The 23,255-nt window shown below is 37.3% G+C and overlaps 2 protein-coding genes across 4 annotated transcripts; both read right to left on the bottom strand.

The window, feature by feature from the left end:
- Positions 1 to 206: 206 nt before the first annotated feature.
- Positions 207 to 8,103, bottom strand: LOC102309908 (solute carrier family 22 member 5). Of its 2 annotated transcripts, XM_005923073.3 has the most exons (11): positions 7,607 to 8,103; positions 5,934 to 6,116; positions 5,703 to 5,806; positions 4,859 to 5,013; positions 4,592 to 4,763; positions 3,233 to 3,365; positions 2,940 to 3,034; positions 2,155 to 2,369; positions 1,793 to 1,975; positions 1,511 to 1,646; positions 207 to 1,251 (listed from the first exon to the last, which is right to left on the bottom strand). In XM_005923073.3, exons 1-11 carry the CDS (start codon positions 7,811 to 7,813, stop codon positions 1,182 to 1,184), a joined length of 1,653 nt encoding a protein of 550 aa, XP_005923135.1. In that variant the 5' UTR covers positions 7,814 to 8,103; the 3' UTR covers positions 207 to 1,181. The 2 variants fall into 2 exon arrangements, with proteins under 2 accessions (XP_005923135.1, XP_014189281.1); XM_014333795.2 differs by lacking the exons at positions 4,592 to 4,763; positions 4,859 to 5,013.
- Positions 8,104 to 8,222: 119 nt separating this feature from the next.
- Positions 8,223 to 19,909, bottom strand: LOC102310220 (solute carrier family 22 member 5). 2 transcript variants are annotated; one of them, XM_005923074.3, is made up of 12 exons: positions 19,707 to 19,909; positions 17,466 to 19,612; positions 16,268 to 16,450; positions 15,624 to 15,727; positions 15,033 to 15,187; positions 13,379 to 13,550; positions 12,437 to 12,563; positions 12,083 to 12,183; positions 11,504 to 11,718; positions 9,351 to 9,533; positions 9,066 to 9,201; positions 8,223 to 8,557 (listed from the first exon to the last, which is right to left on the bottom strand). In XM_005923074.3, exons 2-12 carry the CDS (start codon positions 17,670 to 17,672, stop codon positions 8,488 to 8,490), a joined length of 1,653 nt encoding a protein of 550 aa, XP_005923136.1. In that variant the 5' UTR covers positions 17,673 to 19,612; positions 19,707 to 19,909; the 3' UTR covers positions 8,223 to 8,487. The 2 variants fall into 2 exon arrangements, with proteins under 2 accessions (XP_005923136.1, XP_005923137.1); XM_005923075.3 differs by lacking the exon at positions 13,379 to 13,550 and having other exon boundaries at positions 12,437 to 12,567; positions 19,707 to 19,908.
- Between the last annotated feature and the right edge of the window lie 3,346 nt (positions 19,910 to 23,255).

Here is a 23,255-nt window from a genome sequence, read left to right as displayed (position 1 = left end):
GCTTTTCTAGTCCCTAAGGACCCCAAAGCGCTTCACACTACATTCAGTCATTCACCCATTCACACACACATTCACACACTGGCGATGGCAAGCTACACTGTAGCCACAGCTGCCCTGGGGCGCACTGACAGAGGCGAACTGGTGAAGGTTTGAAAATAATTGCTGTCTAATTTAGGAACCCCATTCATTCAAGTAATAGACTGGCTCTGTTTTATTTTTGTTATTTCACCATCCTGATGCACCAAGGTCGCTTTGAAGGCAATTGAATGTGAATGGTTCCTGGTCTTTAACCCTTTCATGCATAGTTGTCACTACAGTGGACAGCTATTCAAAGGCTGTTTTCTTGTATTTGTGTCAGTGTTGATGGTATACTTGCACATAAACCACTACATTGGACACTGATGTGTCACTCCATACCCTGGCACCCACTGAACGTTTAATGTTACTATAGATGTATGACGTGTTTCATTATTCATTCATTCATGATGATGAATATAAATATTTAAGAAAAAAACCTGATTGAGGTTGTTATAATTCATGCATGAAAGGGTTAAATCAACCATTTAAATGAAGTGAAATGAAGTTTATTGCACATGGTTGCAGTAACTTTGTTCATGCTGCAGTTTCCAATCACAGTTGTGTTTTTTGTGGCTGTAGCATAATAAATGAAGAAAGGGTAGGTAGAAGAGATAGATTTTCTGTCATTACTAAATCATTATTTCAGTACTCACTCTTTACACACAACAACAAATTCACTAATTCTTCACAAATTATGACTTCAGTTACAGAAAATTGTTCATAAAGTAATAAAGTAATTATGAGTTTGTCAAACGTACCCTATTGAAAATATTGCATATTAAACAAATGCAAACATGTAATAAAATAATGCTTTATGTTTCAAGATTAACCAAATTACATAGCAAAATTGCTGACAGCCTGTTCTGCTAACCAACAAGGACATTCAAGCTGCTGCTCCAAAAATATTGGTTACATTAAGTTTACCTTCAGTCATACACACTGTTAAAACAACATCGTCTGGATTCAAGTTGTGTAATTACTTCGTTTTCTTCAACTTTATTACCATGTTATTACTGACTCCAATGCAAAGAACAGCAAAAACATAGCAGTGAGACACAGGAAGTAAAAACAATATATTCGTGAGTCATCGGTGTTGGAAACAATCATAGTCGACTTTCAAAAATCTTCACTTGTTTTGATTGTCCTTTTCTAGTAATGAAGGGACATTTCATTCTGTGCGGGACAAAAGACAAAGAAAACACAGTTTAGTTTTTGCAGAAAGGACGTCTGTAAAAGTGTCACCATCTTTGTGTTTACTGCCAAATTAGTTATTGCTATTTTGGTGCTTTTAAGACACTTAAACTAAGAGTCAATTTTTGTAGTTGCAGAGTTACTACGTTATCACAAGTCTGAGATATACGTCTGAGGTCAAGTTTTTATGACAAGTTTCACATTCAATAAATATTACATATGTTCTTCCAAATGATCTCACCTTTCTCTTTTATGCATCTGTTCAATAGTTTGAGGCAAAGGCCGTCCGAAACTCTCTGGTAGGAACACAGTAGCGAAGGCAGACACAACAGCAAGAGTCCCCAGTGTAATATAAGGCAGATATTTAAAGTACTGACCTGCACAAAGACAGGGAGCAATTAGGATTGGAGAAAGGTCTTGGCCTTGTGTTTATGCAACGCAATGTAGTGTGGGAATTTGTAGTCTATACAGACCACTAGATATACTTGATAAAATGCTTATTTATGCAGATTCCTTCACTCACTCAGCTTTAACAAAAATGGTGCAATACAGCTTCCCACTCTGGATACAGTAGTACACATTCCTGTTGCAGTATTCCTGAGTACTGTTGGGAACAGTTCTGCTGTATATACAAACATCAGGGCAGTACCGGTGGTAATACCAAATTTGCCCACCATCTCTAGAGTAATAGACAGATATGATAGACCTGAAGGGGAAAAAAAATTAAAGATTTGTATAAGGCTATATACTAGTTTGCTTCAGTACCTACTTCTAATGTCGGTATTTGAGATAAGATTTGCCTGAAAAAATCCTCAGACATATAAATAAATAAATAAAACCTCTGACACTCCTATGGACACAATATGGTGCATTTTCTCTGCTTACCATGAGGCACAAGTTGAATGAAATACAGTGATGCTCCTCCAAGGAGCAAGATGCTTACGACAGCGAGTCGTCGTGGAAGGTATTGCAAAGCCAGCCAGCTGGTAATGTATGCTGGAACCTCCACGGCTGCTGAGATGAAACAGCTGATAAATGGATCGGCATGGAGTCGAGATGTATTTAGGGATAAGCCAAAGTAGCCAGTACTTAGAGTGAACCTGTAAACATGTGTCAAATAAAACATGGTAGCAATCTGAAAAGGAATCTGCTTGGAATTAGCAGTAGTGGGTTTATATTATCTATTCATGCAATTGAAAGATGAGGTTTTTGTTATTAATCATATTACTACTGCACTTCTCACTACCAAAATCAATAATCACATCTCTGTAATGTGTTACGTTACAATGCATTACACTCCAACTCTTCCCAGTGACTTACCAGTAAGGAGCTTTTCTGGGAGACTATTGGGATTGCATTGAAAAGGACCTTCAAACGCTTGTCACCAGTGAATACTGCTAGTTGTGTTCACTGAGTGCCAAACCAGCAGGAATTATGTGTCTGCAAGGTCAGTGCAGCCAGCTCTCTGGTGATTATGGGCCTGCAGTGGGTGATGGTGCTGCAAGTGCTTGTAAAAATATAATGTGAATAAATATGGCTTAGAGCAAAAAACTGCTCTTCTAAACAAAACTGTCTTTTTTCCTGTTCTCTCATCATTTATTGGAATTCAGCGATACACATAGGATATTCTATTCATCCCCAAAATATAAGTGCTTTGAATTACTACTCACCACACAAGGCAGAGAATGATTGATGTGTTTCTGATGTTTGCAGTCCTTAGCAGGCTGAAGATACTGTGATGTTCATTAGCCTGAGTCTTATCTGCCTAAAAGACACAAAATCCCAGTCTCAGCAGCTGTACATATGGCAATATCTGTTGCTCCAGGGTTCTATCCCTTTTTTGGAAACAGTAATATTTCTGATCATTTGGGTATTGTCGTGCGTAGTGCGAGAGATATTTATGTGTCTTCCTCAGATTCTCTTTACGTACGTGCCTGAATGATTTAATTCAAAGCCAACTTACTGGTGAATCGTAATCATCAAAGATGACCTGTGGAGCCTCTACTTTGTTCTTCTTGGCAGCATATTTCACTATGTTCTCTGCTTCCTCCACTCTTCCCTGTGAAAGCAGCCACCGAGGAGACTCTGGGATTAACCTGCATCAGTATTCAACACAAAGAAACAAAAAGATTTTGCCTGGATCCGGTGGAACAGAAGTTATAGTATTGCTTATTACTCTCTTTGATGCTTGGCCAGAAGTTATATACTGTACAGGGTGGGCCATTTATATGGATACACCACAATAACATGGGAATGGTTGATGATATTAAAGTCCTGTTTGTGGCACATTAGTATATGTGAGGGGGCAAACTCCTCAAGATGGGTGGTGACCACGGTGGCCATTTAGAAGTCGGCTATCTTGGATACAAATTTTGTTTTTTCAATAGGAAGAGGGCCATGTGACACATCAACCTTATTGGTAATGTCACAAGAAAAACAATGGTGTGCTTGGTTTCAACGTAACTTTATTCTTTCATGAGTTATTTACAAGTTTCTGACCACTTATAAAATGTGTTCAATGTGCTGCCCATTGTGTTGGATTGTCAATGCAACCCTATTCTCCCACTCTTCACACACTGATAGCAACACCGCAGGAGAAATGCCAGCACAGGTATCCAGTATCCGTAGTTTCAGGTGCTGCACATCTCGTATCTTCACACCATAGACAATTGCCTTCAGATGACCCCAAAGACAAAAGTCTAAGGAGGTCAGATCAGGAGACCTTGGGTGCCATTCAACTGGCCCACGACGACCAAGCCACTTTCCAGGAAACTGTTCATCTAGGAATGCTCGGACCTGGCACCCATAATGTGGTGATGCACCATCCTGCTGGAAAAACTCAGGGAACGTGCCAGCTTCAGTGCATAAAGAGGGAAACACATCATCATGTAGCAATTTCAAATATCCAGTGGCCTTGAGGTTTCCATTGATGAAGAATGGACCCACAGCATGTCAATGGCTGTGAACAAAGAGAAACTTGTAAATAACTCATGAAAGAATAAAGTTACATTGAAACTAAGCACACCATTGTTTTTCTTGTGACATTACCAATAAGTTTGATGTGTCACATGACCCTCTTCCTATTGAAAAAACAAAAGTTGTATCCAAGATGGCCGACTTCTAAATGGCCACCATAGTCACCATCCATCTTGAGGAGTTTGCCCCCTCACATATACTAATGTGCCACAAACAGGACTTTAATATCACCAACCATTCCCATGTTATTGTGGTGTATCCATATAAATGGCCCACCCTGTCTAATGAATTCTTGGGAGGTTAACTTTACCCCAACGGCGGTTTTTTTTTTTCAAGAACAACCTACCACCAAAGAGGAAGGTAGAGAAGGCCAGGGAGAGATATACCTAACAGGAGATATGTCCAGTCCCTTAAAAAGTAGGCAAAGAGAGGAAGCATCATAAAGCCAAAGGCAAAGGCAAGACATACACCCATGGATGAGAAAAGGACCCGCACATTGCCAGTGAAGATTTCAGTGCCTGCACACACAAAGAAAGCCAACAGAAGTTTTGAGGTAATGGAGGTTATTGGACACATTGTTGCAGTAACCAAAGAACCAAAAATATGCCTTTACCGAGCACAAAAGCAGAAACATAGTTAGAGATTTGTCCCAAACCACTGATGAACAGGAGGATGCAGAACACTGTCCAAGATGATGAGAAGATTTGAACAAAAGTGAAAAGAGTCTGAAGTGCCATGGTCAGAAACAGAACTGGCTTTCTTCCAAATCTACAGCGAAAAGTCAAAAGATGAAATAAGTGTAAAAAAACAAATAAGACATTAAGTATTTATTAAAAAGTATACTTGTGTGTTTATTGGTAATAGCAATATAATACTCTGCAATAAAGTAAAAATGTAATGAGGACTTTTATTACATGCTAAACAGAGCAATTGTAGAAATTAAAAACACTTTATAATACGGCCTGAAACTATTAACTATATAAGAGTTTAATTCGCCTGTAATTAAATGGAATTTAAACACATTTTATTTGAAATTATAATAATTAAAATATTTAAAATATATATATATTTTTAAGAATTACATTGACTTACAGTCTTAAATGTATGTACACTAGAATAAGGCGATAACACGTTGTGGTTTTGCAGGAAAAAAAAAGAAATAAACAATGAATAAATATTGTTTGTTTTTCCACAAAATTAAATTGTATTTTGTAAAATTACATTACTTATTACTGTTTGTAAGAATTGTACTTATTCTAGTGTACCTAACTTTAAGTATTTGTAGGTAAATATAAGAACATTTTAATTTCAAATAAAATAAATTTTAATTCAGTCTAATTACAGGAAGCCATATTATAAAGTATTAATATGTAATGATAGCTAGAAAGAATTTAAAAGATCAATATACAGTTTGTGCTGCTTAAAAGGGGGAAACAAGTATTATTTTTTAACTTTACCTGTCTGACAGCTGTCCTGAAAAAAAGGATCCAACTAAAACTCCCATGAAGTAAACTGTGGAAGTAAACGGCTGCTTCCACTCTTCACTGCACACCAGGTCAAACTGAAACGTCCAGGCATAAAAAATTGAATAAAACAATACAAAGACTTCAGGTGCTGTTTATGCCTCGTCAGATCTTAATTTTCAATTGTCAATCATTGTTCAAATATCGTCTGTATTACACACTTACCTCAGAGACTATAGTGGATTTATAGATGTCTTTGCTATAGCTCCACCCATCAACACACCCTTCTTGCTCCAGGTTAGTAAGATTAACATCCTGACCTGGAATATATCCCTGAGCTGAAAGATTTTTGACCACATCCAGCCTGTATCTCCGACATCTGCTCAGCTCCAGCTTCCCATTCACCATCTTGCAGATAAATAAATGCATTAATTTATTTACTTTTCTGTGAAATTGTGTTGAATACCATACTATAAAGGAAATAGCATGCTCTAGAAAGATAAAGAAAAACAAATCTAAAGTAACTGCAACAACAACAAAACAAACAAAAAAGCAAGCAAACAGAAACAAACAAATACTGAAATGTAGAACTGGATAACAGGAGAATTAGGTTATTGACAAAAGAGGAAAAAAAACGAAACTAAACAAGAAACAAAATACTTTCAAAATAAAACAGGAAGTAACCTAGGGGGGAATTACCTAAAAGAGACAGGGGTACACTGGAAGGGCCAGATCAAAGTAAAACACAAGCGATCACAATACAATTCAAAAAACCAACAGAAACAAGATCACAAAGTTTCAACAACTAAAGATTAGACACAGAGGCATTACTCTTGTAAAGATAATCTTAAAACCTGTAAGAACTCTAAAAAACACAACTCAAATCTAAAGCTAAAATAAAGAATGGTTAAAAATAAACAAGAATGCAAAGTCCAAAACCATAAAACCCCAAACCATGACAGTATTTTGACCACTTAGTGCTCATAATAACCCTTCACACATATAAATATATACCCTATCATAAAATATGGCCATTCTACTTTATTGAGCTTAAAGCTAAAGCTGGCTTTGCAGAATGCAAAGAAAATACATCTAAAAAGCTGCAAATATGATCATTACAGTAAATATCAGACACACACATTTAAACATTTGCACATCCTCCAACATTAACATTTAATTCAAACATACAACATGTTGTCTTAGAAAAAAAGTAGGTAATTACAAGGAATTGTGAATTCGCTTTAACTGTCCTGCCCATTAAATGGGTCTGAGTGTGATTATAAATAATATATAATTGTGTGTTACTGTATATGCCTTTTAAAGTGTTGGTATTGGGCTGGTATTGCATTTGACTAACTCTGTTTCTAAAGAAGGAAGCTATTTCAAATGCAGCTTTCGTTTATGCTGTGCTGGCTGAATGACTGAGTGACATTCACAGACTTTTAGTGGGAACTATCATTCCTTCCAGCCATGCAGCATTTCCTTTGCCACTGACTGTCATACAAATCCAAAGCAGATTTCGCCCCACCTTAAATGATTCAAATTTTGTTATCATGACTGATCTGTCATAACGACTTAGTTACAGAACGCATTGTCGAGAAGTTATCTTGCACAAGCCAGACTTTTATAATGATGTTCCAGTTTGTGTATCAAAGCAGCAGAGTGAAAATACTATTTCTTTTTCACCTAAATTTTTGCTTTATGTGAAGTTTTTCTTGGTCTTGTGGTTATGTAAGTCACAACTCAAATTTCATACTGACATAAATACATTAAATACCTTTGAAGAAAATATTAGATTTAGACGATTTGATTGCAACACTGACACAACTTATCTGTATTGGTGTTGTAAAGATTACATGCAGCTCTTCTTGTTTCTTTTAATTAATATACTTCTTTACCTCCATTGGAATGATAGCTTGATGCCAGTCTTCTGTCAAGTTAATATCGGGAACCAGGCAGTGGTGTCTGGGAATGTCAGTCAGGAAGATGAGGGAAAAAGAACCAAATCCATTTGGCAACACGCTGGCACAAAGTAGGAAGAAAACACTTTGCTGGAAATGTCCCCAGTGACCAAGAAATGCTGTGACTTCATCATAATCCTGCATACTCTTGGAATTCTGTCTTTTAAATCACTTCTTCATCTATTGTGAAAGTAAAAAATACTCTTTAAAGAAAAAGTTGCATAAATAAACAAGTGCTACTCTGAAAGTGAGGACTCCAGAAACTCTGCAGAGCTTTTATGTAGTGTGCATTCTTAAAGGTATCAACTCCAAATTTGACTTTTTATAGTCACCACTGGGTTATAGATTACAAAGGCAATAACAAAATGCTCAGATGTTGAAAGATAATCTTTGACCATCACTTGCATAATAGGTTTCCAAGAAATATGGGAAAACTTCCAACTTGTGCAAGACAGCACTTATTATTAACCATCTATTGAGGATTTATTGGTTTGTTTACATGAAGATTATCATATCTAGCTGATGCCTTAAATAAATGCGCAGACAAGATGAATGTGATCATGTAGTTTAATGAAGCTTTTGTAACTTTAATTATCAAATGAACATTTGCAAGTTAATGTAAAAGAATACTGTAAATTGTTTTAATAAAAAATCAAAATAAGACAAAAAAAAGAAAATTATAGGTTTATCTTTGTTACGAGACTATTTATATATAATACAGCTTTCAGTCATTTAACAGACAACAAAGCCAAACAAAATATAAATATAAAAGACTGTAAACAACAACAACATCTGTCTAGACCAGGACAAACAAATAGTCATAGTGAACTGTCCATTGGTACCATAGGTACAGGCGTCATATTTCTAGTAAGACATGGGCACTTCATCCTGTTTTAAAGAGGAAAGACAAACACGAGTTTTATTTTCAGCGACAAACTTCATTATCATTATTACTTATAAGATGTGAACACTTATTTTTTGTACTATTGGCTAAGGGCTTTCATTCAATCTGCAAAAAAACCCCCAAAACAAAACATTTGGCCACTTGGTGGCAGTAAAGTTCACTTGGAAATAAATAGCAATCTCACTTCTTAACCTTCCTGTCGTGTTCAGGTCAATGATAGTCAGTGATAGTCAATGATTTTTTAAATTTACATACCCAACATTTAAAGTTAAATTGAACATGATGATACATTTAGAGTCACCCTGAAACTTCTACTTCACTTCTACTCAGTCACTTTCACTAACTCCCTAAATGACAGATACTCGCCTGACAACATACTTTTCTGCATACTGTGTACCATGTTTAAAGAACTTGCTGTATAAGAATGTAAAATTACAATTGCCTTTATTACTTCATAGAAAGTAAAATAAACTGTGAATGAAAGTAGCTTACCTTTCTCGTCTTTGCATTTGTTCAATAGTTTCAGGAAGAGGTTTCTTAAAACTCTCTGGAAGGAAAAGAGCTGCAAAGGCAGCCACAACAGCCAGACTCCCCAATATAATATAAGGTAGATACTTATAATACATACCTGAAGACACAGAGGGGGAAGTTAGGATGAGAGAAAACTCCTTTATGAGTGTGCATTTATAAAATATAGAAATTTAATCAAATGAGGTAAAACAGACAGTCAGAAACAGTTAGTACTAATGCTAAATGAATATTAATCAATGCACTCACCCAGACTTAACAATAAAGGGGCAATGCAACTTCCAATTCTGGAAACAGTATTGCTTATCCCCGTTGCTGTGTTTCTGAGCACTGTTGGGTAAAGCTCTGCGGTGTAGGCGAACATCAGGGAGGAACCGGTCGTGATTGAATACTTACCCAGCATTTCCAGTGCAAGAGCCAGATTTGATAGATCTAAAGAATAATACATTTGTTTAGTTTGTAGATATAAGTAAACAGTAAGAGACAAAACTCTAATCAAGTCTGTGAAACTTGTTTTATTTAAGATGGTAATTCTGCATATACCTATCATATAGTCACTTCCTGCCTAGTAACACGAAAAGATCACAAAAACAAATTCTATTCTTCTATTATGATTATTTACATGTTCATATTTTTGTTGGTTCACATCCTATAATGTTAAATAACGTATCCCATTTTGCACAATGCACACTAATGCTTTGGGTTTTTTTTCCATCCTCTTTTCAACCTCTGTCCCTTTAAGGGCCCCACCTCCAGAAAAGCCTGATTTGTGATTTGTCAGCTCATCAAAGGCAACTTTGGCATAGTCTCCTGAAAGCTATCTGCCCTTAACATACACCTGTAGTTTCCTGATACACAATGAACCAGAAGAGACTGTGGATTCCAGCAGAAAGACAGAAAGAAATGCATTCATGCATTCTCTGGGCCGATAGATACTGTAATAATCATCCCCCAGTCAGTACTAATGCTAATGTAAACAACAATAGCCATGGACAAGGCTAGAACTAAAGATACAGGAAGCTACCTTTTCCCAGGATACATTACATTACAAAAAAAAAAGTAATCCTAAACTTTTGTAATGCTTTGAGACATTTTAGAGTTAGCAGAAGGGGCTCTAATGCGAAAATTTTAGCAGGCTCTAAGGCAGCTGTTGCATTTGGATTGAGTCAATTTCTTGTTCTTTGAAGAAAATGTTGCCAAACAGCTGCTCTGCAGACACGTCACTGCATGCAGATAACTGATGATAGATCAGTTATGTCAGGCAAAGAAAGGTTCAGTGTTTTATATGTATGAAAGAATAACTATCTTTGCCAGAGGCTTTATAATTTGTAACTGGAAGAACTTTTATGTGCAAAATAGCTACAGTGCTTTCCAAAAATAATTTTTTGGGACTTTTGGTCCCCTTTTTATTTAGATGTTACCTGGAAGATGGGAAGCAGGTGCAGTGATTTATTAGAACATGTGCAAACCCATATGGGAATATAGGTTTCTTTGTATAGTACAAAGGAGGTTAAAGTCAATATTTGGTTCCAGATATTCAAAAGCACATCTTTGTCTGTTTCCTGCCTTTTGTTCAGTTCTCTGTCAAGACGATCCCAGACCGTTTCAATAATGTTGGGGTCCAGGCTGTAAGGAAGCCAATGCGTGTTTTTCTATATAGGTATGTTTTTACTATATTGGCATGCTAAAAGTTGAAGCTGTTGTCATTCAGATAATAGGTACTTTTAAACCAAAAGTTTTAAAAATGATTTTTGTTCCAGTTCTTGAGGCTTTTGGTATATCTCAGCCTTTTTGTTTACCCTCCTTAGGAATGGTTTTTTTTGACAGCCATACATTGCACACCATCCCAGTTTATGCTGCATTTTCAGCAAACACCACTCTTTGTACCTTGTTGTTGTATAAATATAATTTCATCCTTGTCAAACTGTTATCTTTGACATTTTTATAGATTCCACTGAAGAAATGAGAACAAATTACATGTTTCAATGGCAGGCTGCTAGTAACGAATGCCTAAAGCAATACTTTAGGTTCTTTGTTATGAGTTGTAGGTAGACACGACAGCGTTTCATGCTTTGAGCTAGGTTCCCTGTTATGCTTGAATGATTCATAAATCAGTGCTTAACAGTGGCTTAACAACATTTTTTCCCTAAAATGGACAATTACAAGGACTGAAATTTAGAAGACCGAGACAAAATACAAAAAAACCAACAAGAAAGTCTGGATCCTTGAAAGCACATAATAAAAAAAACAAAAACAAAATCACAGTAGTGTGTATCACTCATCAAAGGAAAAGGAAGAACCTAATAATTATAGTACGGGCACTTTAAGCAATACGTAACTTATATATGACTCATCAATTGTTCTAATGTGAATTCTTGCAGCTTGCTTTTAAGAAATTTTACCATCTGGAACAAGTTGAATCAGGTAGAGTGGCACAGCTCCGAAGACCAACGTAAGGATCACAGACAGGCGTCGTGGAAGGTATAGCAGAGCCATCCAGCTGGAAATGTATGCTGGAATCTCTACAACTGCTGAGATGAAGCAACTGATGTAGGGGTTTTCATGGAGTTGTGCTGTATTGAAAGACAGGCTATAGTAGCCAACAATCATAGTGGACCTGGGAAAATCAAAGGGAAATGAAAGCGTTTTTTTCATCTAAGTGAACTTTCCAAAGATTTTTCTGCATGCATGCATTTTTTTCAAATGCAAATCGTAATCATTTTGTCTATCGCAGATCTTATATTATGGAAACAGAAATACATGAAAAACCAAAAGAAAAATGAATTTTCTTTTAGTAAAAAATCATTTTTAGTTAAGAGACAGGTCATTTTAGCTGTTTATCTGCTAATTCTCCTTTTGATTTCCATGAGGAATCCGGCAAATTCCTTGTTTGTTAATTTTCTCGTTGTTTCATTATTTTCTCAATCTGAGGATGTCTCATTAAGTCGCTATGTGCCACACTGTCTTCACTGTTTACTCACAACACAAAGCAGAGGATGAGTGTTGTGGCTCTGATGCTGCTCTGCCTCAGCAGGTCAAAGACATTGTAATGCTCCTTGGAGCGTGTCTGCATCTTTTCTGTCTGGAAGACACATAAAATTAGTTTGACTGTGTGAGCAGGGCTTTCTCAAAAAATATTAAAACACAAAAATGTTTAAGATTTCTTTTTTTTATGCATTTTTATACTAATAATATCAGTCAAATGTCAAATATATTTAAAAAAAAATATATATTAATATATTTATTTATTTGTAAAACTTGAACTTGTTTTCAAATAACAACTGTGTTCTGCATCTTGGGTTAATCCAGTAATGTTTAAGTGAAAGTTCACTTACACCACAGTCTTCAAAGATGATCCTCGGAGCTTGAACTTTGTTCCACTTAGCAGCAGTTCTTATAATGGCCTCGGCTTCCTCAACTCTGCCTCGAGAAAGCAACCACCGGGGAGACTCTGGCATAAGCCTGGCTTAATATTTAACACAAACAGAAGGATGCAGACTTAATCAGAGGGATTTTGGAGACAAAGCAAAAAAGACAGTGAAATAAGGTCAATAAACTTGTTAGTGGGAACAGTTTGTTCTTTTTGTTTCAGCTGCTCCCTTTAGGGGTTGTGACAGAGGATCATCTTCATCTGTCACACCTTATCCTTAAGATCCTCTTCTATCACACTGACCCATGCATTTCCTCGTTCACTACATCCATAAACCTTATCTGTGATTTTCTTCTTCTCCTGTCTGCCATCTCCATATTTAACGTCCTTTTCCCAGTGTATCAGCTATCCCTCCTCTGTCCATCTTCAAACCATATCAACCTGAACCTTGCCTCTTTTTCTCTCCAAATATTGAGCTGTCCCTGGGAAATATTTATATCTAATCTTGTCTGCTTCTAGTAACTGAAAAATCTGCCATCTTCATTTTGGCCTCATGTCTTTCTGTAAACACTACTGTGTCAAAACCTTACATTACAGCAGGCCTCACTACCCTCTCTTTGCATCTTCACCATTCCAACTGCATCCCTCTCGTTCACATACATATTCTTCTACTGGCTATCATTCCTGCAGTCCATATTTCCACCTGGCTTGGCTCTCTTGCACCTACACCGTACTCTTTCTTTAGATAACAATATCATCTGTGTATGTCACAGTCTATGGAAACTCCCCCCTGACTAATGTCCACCACAGTTTCAAGCAAGTCAATGCATTTGATTCAGTTCCTACAGGGAATGCTATATACAGATATATGTAGACAGATAGATATGCTAGAGCTAGTGCCACCTACCACCAAAAGGGGACGTAGGCCACACAAGGCAAAGATAAAGCCAATGACAGTGATTTCCAGTCCCTTAAAAAGTATGCTAAGAGTGGAAGTATCATGTATCCAATAGCAAAGCCTAGACATGTGCCCAAAGATGAGTAAAGGACACGCACTTTGCCAGTTAAGACCTCAGAACCTGCAAAAAAAGAGGGGGTAATGATCAATAAAAACTTATGTGTTCCAAAAAACAAAACAAAAAAAGGAAACAAACTGAAGATTGCCCAAAAAACTCTGTTTGTATGTTATCATCACCATGCAGAGTGCCACCCCACAATAAATAAGCTTTCATGTATATTTTTTTAACATCTGAATTTGTTTATGGCAGTGAGGTGTGGTTTGTGGCTCAGCTGCAAAGGGACACGTGAGACAGAGTGCTTCTAGAAGCACTGTCCACTGAGAGGGTTCACGCATCTGCAGCAAATTTGCCAATCACTGCCTGTTATTTTATGTAAAAGTGTGCTGAGACCCCTGGAAAGACTGAAAGTGCTGGAGGCAGCGGGGGCTTGCCAGTAAAGACTTGTCAAAATGTGTTTCAGAGTGATTTTTGTGAGGATTAAATGCACCTTGCCATTGGGTATATATGGCACACAGACTAAACACACACAGTGTGCATTAAGAAACTGAATAAAAGCATAGAGGCTGCAGAAACTACTCAGAAATATGTGAGTGATGTGACACCTGACAGGTTAGCTGTGAGAGTTACAGCAGAATGATCTGCAATAAAGCAGCTGTCTTCTGAATGACTCCTTCACTCCATTTGAGCTGTCACCTGACTTCAGTTTCTGACTAATTTTGCACTTATATCAAAACATCTGCTGCTCTTTTTGCTGTACAAAGCACACGTGTAAAACCTGCACTTAGACATTCCTCTGGTGTTTTCTATTCTTGGCTCCCTAGTTTATGCTCCTTGTGTTAGATTGCATCAAAATGCATCTTTCAAACTGCATCATTTATTAATTGGCATGATGTTAGTAGATCAGCAGTGGAACCTAACGCTCCCATTGTCACTTTTTAGGATTGTGGTGTCATTACAATTTGTCCCACTGTCACGGCTGCGGCAGCAGTCATGTGGTGTGTGAGAGTAAGGACCCAAGATGCAGGTACAGGCTGACATGCGAGTGAGCTTTATTTACAGGAGTGGCAAAAAACAGGAAATGCAGAATGGGGAGCTACCAAAACTAACCTGAAACCATAACTACACGGGATGATGAGCAGGGATGACACAGAGAATGTAGAGCAGAGAGCCACAGAGATACACCGAGTAACACAGACGGTCCGACAGTGAGCAAAGACAACCCCACACTATAAATACACACACAAAAGGAAAAAGGGACAGCAAACAGGAGGGAGGCACAGCTGATCCTAATTAACATGACGAGACAAGAGACACAGACCTTAAAAGTAAAACAGGAAACGCAGAACACAGGGAAGCCACATAACAAAACCTGAAACGAGAACTCAAGAAATACTAAAGGGCTGAGGAGCTAAAGTGAGCAAGAAATCAAAAACTAAAAGCACAAAACTCAAAAACACTGGGTCACTGACACAGGACCATGACACCCTCTTATAAATCTGGCCCTTAGTTTTGCATCATAGGTAAATAAATGTTCCATCCTACCCAACACAAGAGCAGCCACAAAGTTGGACATCTGTCCCAAACCGTTGATGAAGAGGATGATGAGGAACATAATCCATGAACCAGAAAAGACTTGAGCAAAGGTGAAAACTGTCTGTAGTGCCAAAGCTGCAAAAAGAACGGGTTTTCTGCCATATCTAGACAGAGAAGATAAATATATTAGTAAACATATACATGCATAAAAAGTGTTGTACTTCCTATACAGTTGTGTGAATTGCATCTAAAAATCTGGATGGAAGGAGCACAAATTGAAAATAAATAAGTACATATCTCAAAATAATAACTGTGTTCTACCACTCTATTTCTTATTATACTGGTAAAAATACAACTCCATCATCAATTAAAATCACAGAAAAGTTCGTCTGGATGTAGCATTTTCAGCGGCATAATACATGTCTTTTATATTACTGACTATTATAAGTGTATACTGTAACATGATCTTTTTAAATGATTTTCATTTTTATTTCTTTTTACAATAAAGACAATCTTAATATCGAAACACAGAAGCCTTTCCTGAACCTTTAAAGAATGGTGTGGTGTTTGGTCTCTTTCACATGAATCTCATGTCAGTACCTGTCTGACAGCTGGCCTGACAAGAACGATCCAAGGAGTCCTCCCACGAAGAAAACAGTAGATGTGAACGGCTGCTTCCATTGGTTAGTGCACACCAAGTCAAACTGGAAAATGAGATATTAACAGTTGAATGACTGAATATGTGCATGCAGGAAATAACAATGTTAAAGTCAGTGTGATTTGTGCTGACTGTTGCTGGCTGTATTCAAATGTCTTTTCACTCTAAGTAGAAAGAAAAAGGGTGCGTCTTTCCTGGTGTGCAGAAACTAATCCCCAAAGAGCACCTTGAACTTTAAGCACTGACAAAATAATGACAAGCTGAAGACTCAAAGGTCAACAAGATTACAACAAGATAATGAGAAATAAGCCATGTTGATAACAGTAGAGAAAGAGTTTTCTAGAGGAATTTATATCATGTTCCTATGTTGACTGACTGCACCTACTGTATGTTCACAGGTGTGTTCTGTCCTAACTGTTGAACAAATGGATGGGCTGAAATCCCCTGTCTTGGATAAGGTAGGAGGAAAGGAGCCACATAGACTAAGGACTTAATGATATATCTGCAACATCAAGAAAAAACAGCTGATGCTGCTAAAAAATACTACATGAAAAATAAGTAGATGTAGAAGAAGGATTGACCATACCTCAGAAACTATAGTGGATTCATAGATGTCTTTGCTATAGCTCCACCCATCTACACAGCCCTCCTCCTCCAGGTCTGTAAGGTTGACATCCCTGCCAGGAATGTATCCCTGAGCAGAGAGATTTCTGACCACATCCAACCTGTATCTGCTGCATCTGCTCAGCTCCTGTTTCCCATCCACCTCCTCATAGTCACAAGGATACAAACAGTTTTAGGGTTATTAGTATTGAGACATTTAAGAAAACCTCAGTAGGATGTCATAGTGTTTACAAAAATATGTAATATTGAGGCAACAATGGGCCTATACGGTGGCCCTGAGAGGCCAAATGGACTGCAACTTAAAAAAACACCAGCAATAACAAAAATGCTGCGAAAACACACAAAATACAACGGAAATAGTACAAACGAAAACAGAAATAGGAATAACTAAAACAGGAATAGGAAAAAACAGATTTCCAAAAGCACAAGGGAAGTGTTTCTGGGGAGACAATAACCTGACGGACCAGTTGCAGGAACCAAAATAGCCCAAGAAGTGGAGGATCTATGGTTTTGTAAGGAAAGAAAAGATGAGAGGAAAGTGTGTTAGCCTAACTATTAGCCTAAAAATCCATCATCACTATTATATGAATCATGACAAAGCACACCTATTATTTTTTGGGTTCCTGCAACTGGTACATCGGATTATTGTCTCCCCAGAAACACTTCCCTTGTGCTTTTTCCAACCAAAATATTTGTATAAAATTGCACAAAAAGAATAGATGGTCCAAATCCTCCTCTTCTGTTTCACAAAATACACAATTACCGGTTTCTATTTCTTGGAAATGTGGATCTTCTGACAACCAGGGAACTTGAACTTTGTGCTTTTTCCTATTTCTGTTTTGCAATATTTTATTGCATTTCATAAAGATTTAATGGCTTTTAGTTTAAATGTATTGTTTACACTGCTTTTTTTAAACTTTCAACTACCAGCAACATAAAAACTCATTTAGTTCCCAAAAGTAGTTTTCTACTTCTCCCAAGCATGTTTTTTTTGTTTTGAAATAAGCATAAATGTGTTCGAATAAATACAAATGTTTTGAGTTACATTATTGGAATAATATTTGAAGCAAACTCAATTATCACTGAAAAACTGCATCAGTAGTTTAAATGTTTTCTTTGATGTGCTGTATCACAGAGTTGGGGCTCTCGCAGTCACTTACTTTGATTGGGATGACACTTTTACGCCAGTCTTCAGTGAGGTTGATACCAGATACCAGGCAGTGATGACTCGGTGTATCAGTCAGAAAAACGAGAGTGAAAGCACCAAATCCATTTGGCATAATGGTGGCAACGAGCGAGAAGAAGACAATTTGCTGGAAACGTCCCCACTGCCCCAGAAAACCAATGGTTTCAGCATAATCTCTCATAGTCAAATAATTATAACCCTTTTTCTAAGCTGCTGACTCTTCTGTCTTCCTGAAACAGCATTGTGTCCAGCCACACCTGTTGGCTGTGCTTACATGTACTCCACCCAAACACACACAGATCCTGGCTCCTATTACCTCTTTTGTACTGTTCAAAATAACCTTCTAAACTTTTATTTATATATTTTTAAACTGTGACTTTCACAAGCTGCTGTGTTTCCAGGAGTGACTAATGTTATCATAATGACACATCTGTGTATTTTTTTTTCCAGTTAACTTTTCACTGTATACGTGAACATACACATTTAATAACATACTTGTATAGAATATAACTGAGATTTGGACAAGGAGTATACATAAGTAACTGTATCATTGTGGCTAGGGTATAGTTTTGCCTTAGCTGCAGTAGGAGGAGTGGGTGCAGTGCAGAAATCAGCGCCTAGTGGAGTTATTGCCACACAGGGTGTGGATTGCCTAACAAACCGGTCTTTATTCTATAGGATAATAAGGAGAACCTTTCATACCTATAGGACAAACACACACATATAGGCGTGGCCGTGTCAGCTGCACAGCTCTGGGCAAGAAACCCGAGCTGTTGCTGTGAGAGTGCACCCTGGAGCCAGGCACATCAAGCAGGGTTGAGTTTCCAGTATGCAGAGCAATATAAGGGAGGCTAAATTTAGGAAGCAAAACAAGATGGCTGTTACTAAAAGTTAATCTGCATCTAGATGTGCAATCAGCCGTTCCTATCATTATGGGCTCTAATATTGGAACACCAGTGACTAATAGCATTGTTGCTCGAATGTAGGCTGGGTAGTGAAAACACTTTGAAAGGTACAGTTATATCCTATGTGCCATATGTTTATATGCATGTTTATCTAAAATATGTCATAAATGCTGCAATGGTTTTCTCGAGCATTTGATAGAGCTAGAGTTCATGACTGTTTTAACCTGTTGTCTGTCTTGACACTTCTCTCACTCAAAGCTGCAATTGGATTGGCGAGATAAGGCTAATCAGTCAGCCTCAAGCGCTGTGGTTGACACACTACAGCTCAGCAGTGCTGAAGAAGCCCTGGAATGTCTTAAAATTGTGACTGAGCCACTGACTTAAATATCAGGCAGGCATCCCTGAGAGATCCTAAATATGTCCAAATCTTTTCTTTTACTAATCTAAAATTCACTGAGGTGTAAAATATAAATGTTCTCTCTGCTATTTGTAAATCATAATGTTGTAGCTCCATTACAGTTAATATAAACTAATGCTGCATTATTATTCCACAGCAGGTTGGAAAGAATGAAAAAGCTGTCATGCCAATGAGATTGAGAAAAAGACCAAAAATAAAAGAAAACAAAACAGAATTTGCTCTAACGTAGTGAAGTCAATTTGAAAACTGCCCCCTCTAGCTTTTCACAGTGTGCATTACACTGTATGTTCATAATTAAGTGACGCAAATACTCTGAAATATAGTAGGGACATAATGCCCTAGCTTAAACTAAGAAAATAAGATTAATAATAATCATTAACATTATTAAACAAATTTAACGTTATGAAATGATTTAACAATGTCAGTTATAACTTTATAATATGCTAAGTGTGAGAAGCAAGAGTCTGGTGAAGCACTGGTGTCATGTCACAGTCATGAAGGTGCAGCTACAATATCAATTATAATACTGAACCTGTCCTGCCTGTTTCTTCTTAGTTACTCAGTATAGGGACTAGGGCCCTTTATATTTTAAAATTGTGCAATGTTACGTAAGGCCCAAAATGGCCTCCGTACAAGAAAGTAGTAGCTCTAATATTGACCAGTAATGAACCACCACACGCACACTGTAATGGGTTACACAAGATTTATTTGTTCTTTCTCCGGGTAAAACTACTGGCTGAAGACACAACTCTGGCCAGGAATCCAAGGCCCAAAGCCACCGCGGTCAGGGTTGTTAGCCTGGTTACAAACAGGGGGAAAGGTGGTCACTTGGAAGAACAAGCAGCCAAAACGTATCAATCCTGCATCTTCCTCAAAAAGGCTTGCCACCCACCTTTTCAGGCCTGACTTCGTTCGAGGCTGGGTCTCCACATCACATCCTGTTTCCTCTCCCCTTTATAGAGAAGGGCTCCAATCCTCCCCAATCAGCTGCTCCCTGTATTCAACTCCAAATAGCTGGCAGCTGGACTAGAGTAGAATCTCCACTCCCACATGGGTGTGGCCCACACCTCACATCAAACACAAAGAAACACCAAAGCATGCAAGCAATACAAAACAAAATCTAAAGTAATGCCAACCCAAAAGTTTAGTAGGGGATTCTCTCCATCCTTTTCCACCATGCTATACTCTGTAACACAGACTATAGAAAAATACTAATTATAGTTCAGTCTGACAGTTAAATTTAAATGTCTGATCCTTACATTTGAAAAATGTAAAGAATTAAGTGTAAACCCTCAGGCAGGTTGTGTGAAGACATGTCTGAAAGAAAACTGCTCGTGTTACATTTCCCTGAGAAAATACCTTATGTTGTTTCAGTTGCACAGGTTTTACTTGTTTGCTAATATTTGTTAGCAATGCTCTAATTTCTCTCCTTGTGCACATTCTCTCAGTGGTCTCTTTTATTGTTACGCATATATTTGTTTTTGTTTAACCTCACTGGTATCCTGCTGTGGTATTCTATACAGTCACTAAGACAAAAAGAAATAACACGCTCCTACTCAGGTATCGCTGGTTTGCTGTCTTGCACCTCCTCTTCTGCTTTCTGCTACTGCACTCCCTCTTGTTTGCTCTCTCTATTGCTAACTGGAAGGCGATTACAGGGATTGGGGAACCAGTCATTACAATGATTATATTCGTTGCAAAATTTAACATTTTTTGGTTACACAGGCCTGACAGTTTGCCAGTTAGAATACCAAACATGACTGGATGACCTCATCACCAATTCAATTCAATTTAATTTCAATTCAATTCAGTGTAATTTATACATTGCCAAATCACAACAACAGTTGCCTCAAGGCTCTATATTGTAAGGTAGACCCTACAATAATAACACCGGAATGACTTTGTGGTGCAGGCAATGGATATCTGCAACTACTATCATCTTACTATCATCTTAACTCTATTACTCTCAGCTTCAGCCAGTCCTTCATTGTTTATGTGAACATTGTTTTCTGTTCTTATTTTTGCTTCTAGGCTGCATTTTAAAAAGAAATGATAGTCCAGTTACATCGCTGGAGAGAATTATGGAAAACCCTGAGAGACGAGATGAACTGAAGCAGAACTGCAAGAACCCAGAGACTGATGAAAGCTGTACAAAACAAAGAGGACTGAGCAATTTTGAGTGTTCTGACTTAGAATGTAATGAGGAAAATGATAGAAACTAAATAACAAGCAACATGTCAGTCTCTGAATAATGTGGATAAGTTGGTTGCAAAGTGGCCCATAAACAAAAACACAAATTTAAGCAACCAGAGCATTTTCACCTGTTTGACACATGTAAAACAAGTTAGCTTTTGTTTAATCAAGCTGAAATAGAAAGGACTCTGATTGCTATATGTGGTAATCAGTACGTTATATGCAGTGAGGTATAAGGAATGCCAACATTAGATCTTATGAAAAAGATTGAGAATAAATGGCGGAAATCATTGACAGTTGTGGGATTGCATTAACAACTTGTTTTTTTTCTTTGATAAAGAGTTCTGAAGGACATCCATTTTTTCAGCTGCTTATCCAATGAAGTGTTGCAGGAGGTGTAACCTGTATCTGACTTTGGGAAAGAGGCAGCATACACGTATCCGTCACAGCAGAGTAACAGATAGACAGAGACACACACAGCCTGTGGGTTGGACTCGGCCTGGGTTCGAGTCCAACCCACGGCCCTATGCCGTATGGCTTCCCCACTCAGAAGTTTCCCCTGAGAGTTTCACATTAAAAGCTACAGATGAGACAGTGACGGAAACAGAAAAAGAGCTGTGGTTTTTAACTGTCAGTCTCACGCTTGGCTTAATTTGTTATTGCCTTTGTTGTCGGTGAGAAACTTGAACAATTGTGTGAGTGATGTTTTTTTTGTCTTTTGCTGGCAAGCCCCAAACCCTCACACTGCCCTTTAGAGTAGAAGAGGAAAACTATAAAGCCCACACTCCACAAATTTTATCAAACATTTTGAATCCAGAGGGGATTTTAATAAAATAAAGGTCACAATAACAGCATTAATAAGCAAGCTGTTCTTTAGAGACAATATGGTCATCAGAAATGTCAGCCCTTATGAAAATTAAAAGGTAAAACAAAAGTACACCAGTGTCACCAAAGAAAATACATAACATTGTATAACTTCACTAATCTAGTATCACAATTTGTGAAAATAAATAAATAAATGAAAGAAATATCTATAAAATAAAATAAAACTGTAACTTTCTGGATCCTTTTATATTGTGTGAAAGCTAAAAATAATTTCACGCATAAAAATACAGCATTCACAAAAAGTCAAATAATTTATATGTTTGTGTTGTTCTTAGATCACGATTGTCACAATTACTGTCTATATCTTGTTTCTCTTAAGGACCTGAATTGTTGAACTACTAGTTAAAGCTACCTGGCTTAGAACAATATCGGTCCCCCTGACCGCAGACAAAAAAAAGAATAGATAAAAAAAACAACAAACCAACAACAAAAACAGAACAAATGAACAAAACAAAAGGAGCATAAAACTTTTGAAAAGCCTGTTAGTATAATTAACCAAATGTGAAGCCATATTTTCGGTCTGATAACGGCAGAAAACACCAGCACCACAAACATGAGTGAGTGAGGTTCGGTTTTGCAGCTTTTAGCAAACATAGCCACCTTTTGCCAGAACCAGTCTGACAAAAGGGGCTAAAAACTAAAGCATGTATGACCAATTTGTACTGTACAGTTGTGGGAACCAGTGCAAAAGCTCCTTCCTTAATTCTTATCAGAGAAGAAGAAAGGAGGATAACCATCAGTGCTGTGCAATATTTTAAATTTTGGTATCGATCAGATACCAACTAAATGTGGGGCCAGTATTCCCCACATAATGCAAAAAACAACACTTTTAACTTATAAAGAAAGTTAATGTAGAGGAGAGCAGTGTGTTATGACCTATGAGTTGATTCATGATTGATTAGCAAATTCTGAACACATTTTAATGATCACTAAATCACAGTGACTTTTACTATTCACAATAATTGGTTATACTTTTGAAATTGGGTTTTGTGGAAACCTAAAATATGAATGTGCCTATTTCTAAACAACTCTTCTGTTGTTTAAATGTGCTGTAGGCTATAAATCAAATTGAGATCACATTCAGTACAACGAGGTTTACACATACAATATTTCTTTGTATTTTCCCATAAATAATTTATGCAGTTAGGTTGGCAACATACTGAACTTAGAGGATAGAAACAAAGTATTGATTCTATCATGCTACTATCAATCCAATACCAATACCAGCATTGGTATCAATACTATTGATATTTAGATTGATCCGCCCATCAGTAATGATCATAAACCAGCCTTCTGCTTGTAAAACATTCACAGTGCAGTCTTACACTGCCATATAGAAAACATCCCCTTTTGAATGCGGTGA

The sequence above is a fragment of the Haplochromis burtoni genome, unplaced genomic scaffold, assembly GCF_018398535.1.
Source record: "Haplochromis burtoni strain Fernald_Lab_line unplaced genomic scaffold, NCSU_Asbu1 Contig_66, whole genome shotgun sequence".
NCBI classification, from domain to species: domain Eukaryota; kingdom Metazoa; phylum Chordata; class Actinopteri; order Cichliformes; family Cichlidae; genus Haplochromis; species Haplochromis burtoni.
This window is presented reverse-complemented; position numbering and strand designations above follow the sequence as displayed.

What these genes read in the sequence shown, in the direction of transcription:
- LOC102310220 (XM_005923074.3), bottom strand. Translation starts at nt 17,672, where the DNA reads ATGAGAGATTATGCTGAAACCATTGGTTTTCTGGGGCAGTGGGGACGT. An exon ending in GCCTACGTCCCCTTTTGGTG is followed by an intron (nt 12,564 to 13,378) that starts GTAGGTGGCACT and finishes ATATTAAGCCAG; the next exon opens with GCTTATGCCAGAGTCTCCCC. An exon ending in CCCTTTATTGTTAAGTCTGG is followed by an intron (nt 9,202 to 9,350) that starts GTGAGTGCATTG and finishes CTGTGTCTTCAG; the next exon opens with GTATGTATTATAAGTATCTA.
- LOC102309908 (XM_005923073.3), bottom strand. Translation starts at nt 7,813, where the DNA reads ATGCAGGATTATGATGAAGTCACAGCATTTCTTGGTCACTGGGGACAT. An exon ending in TTGATGATTACGATTCACCA is followed by an intron (nt 3,035 to 3,232) that starts GTAAGTTGGCTT and finishes TGTGTCTTTTAG; the next exon opens with GCAGATAAGACTCAGGCTAA. An exon ending in ATCATTCTCTGCCTTGTGTG is followed by an intron (nt 2,370 to 2,939) that starts GTGAGTAGTAAT and finishes ACATGTTTACAG; the next exon opens with GTTCACTCTAAGTACTGGCT.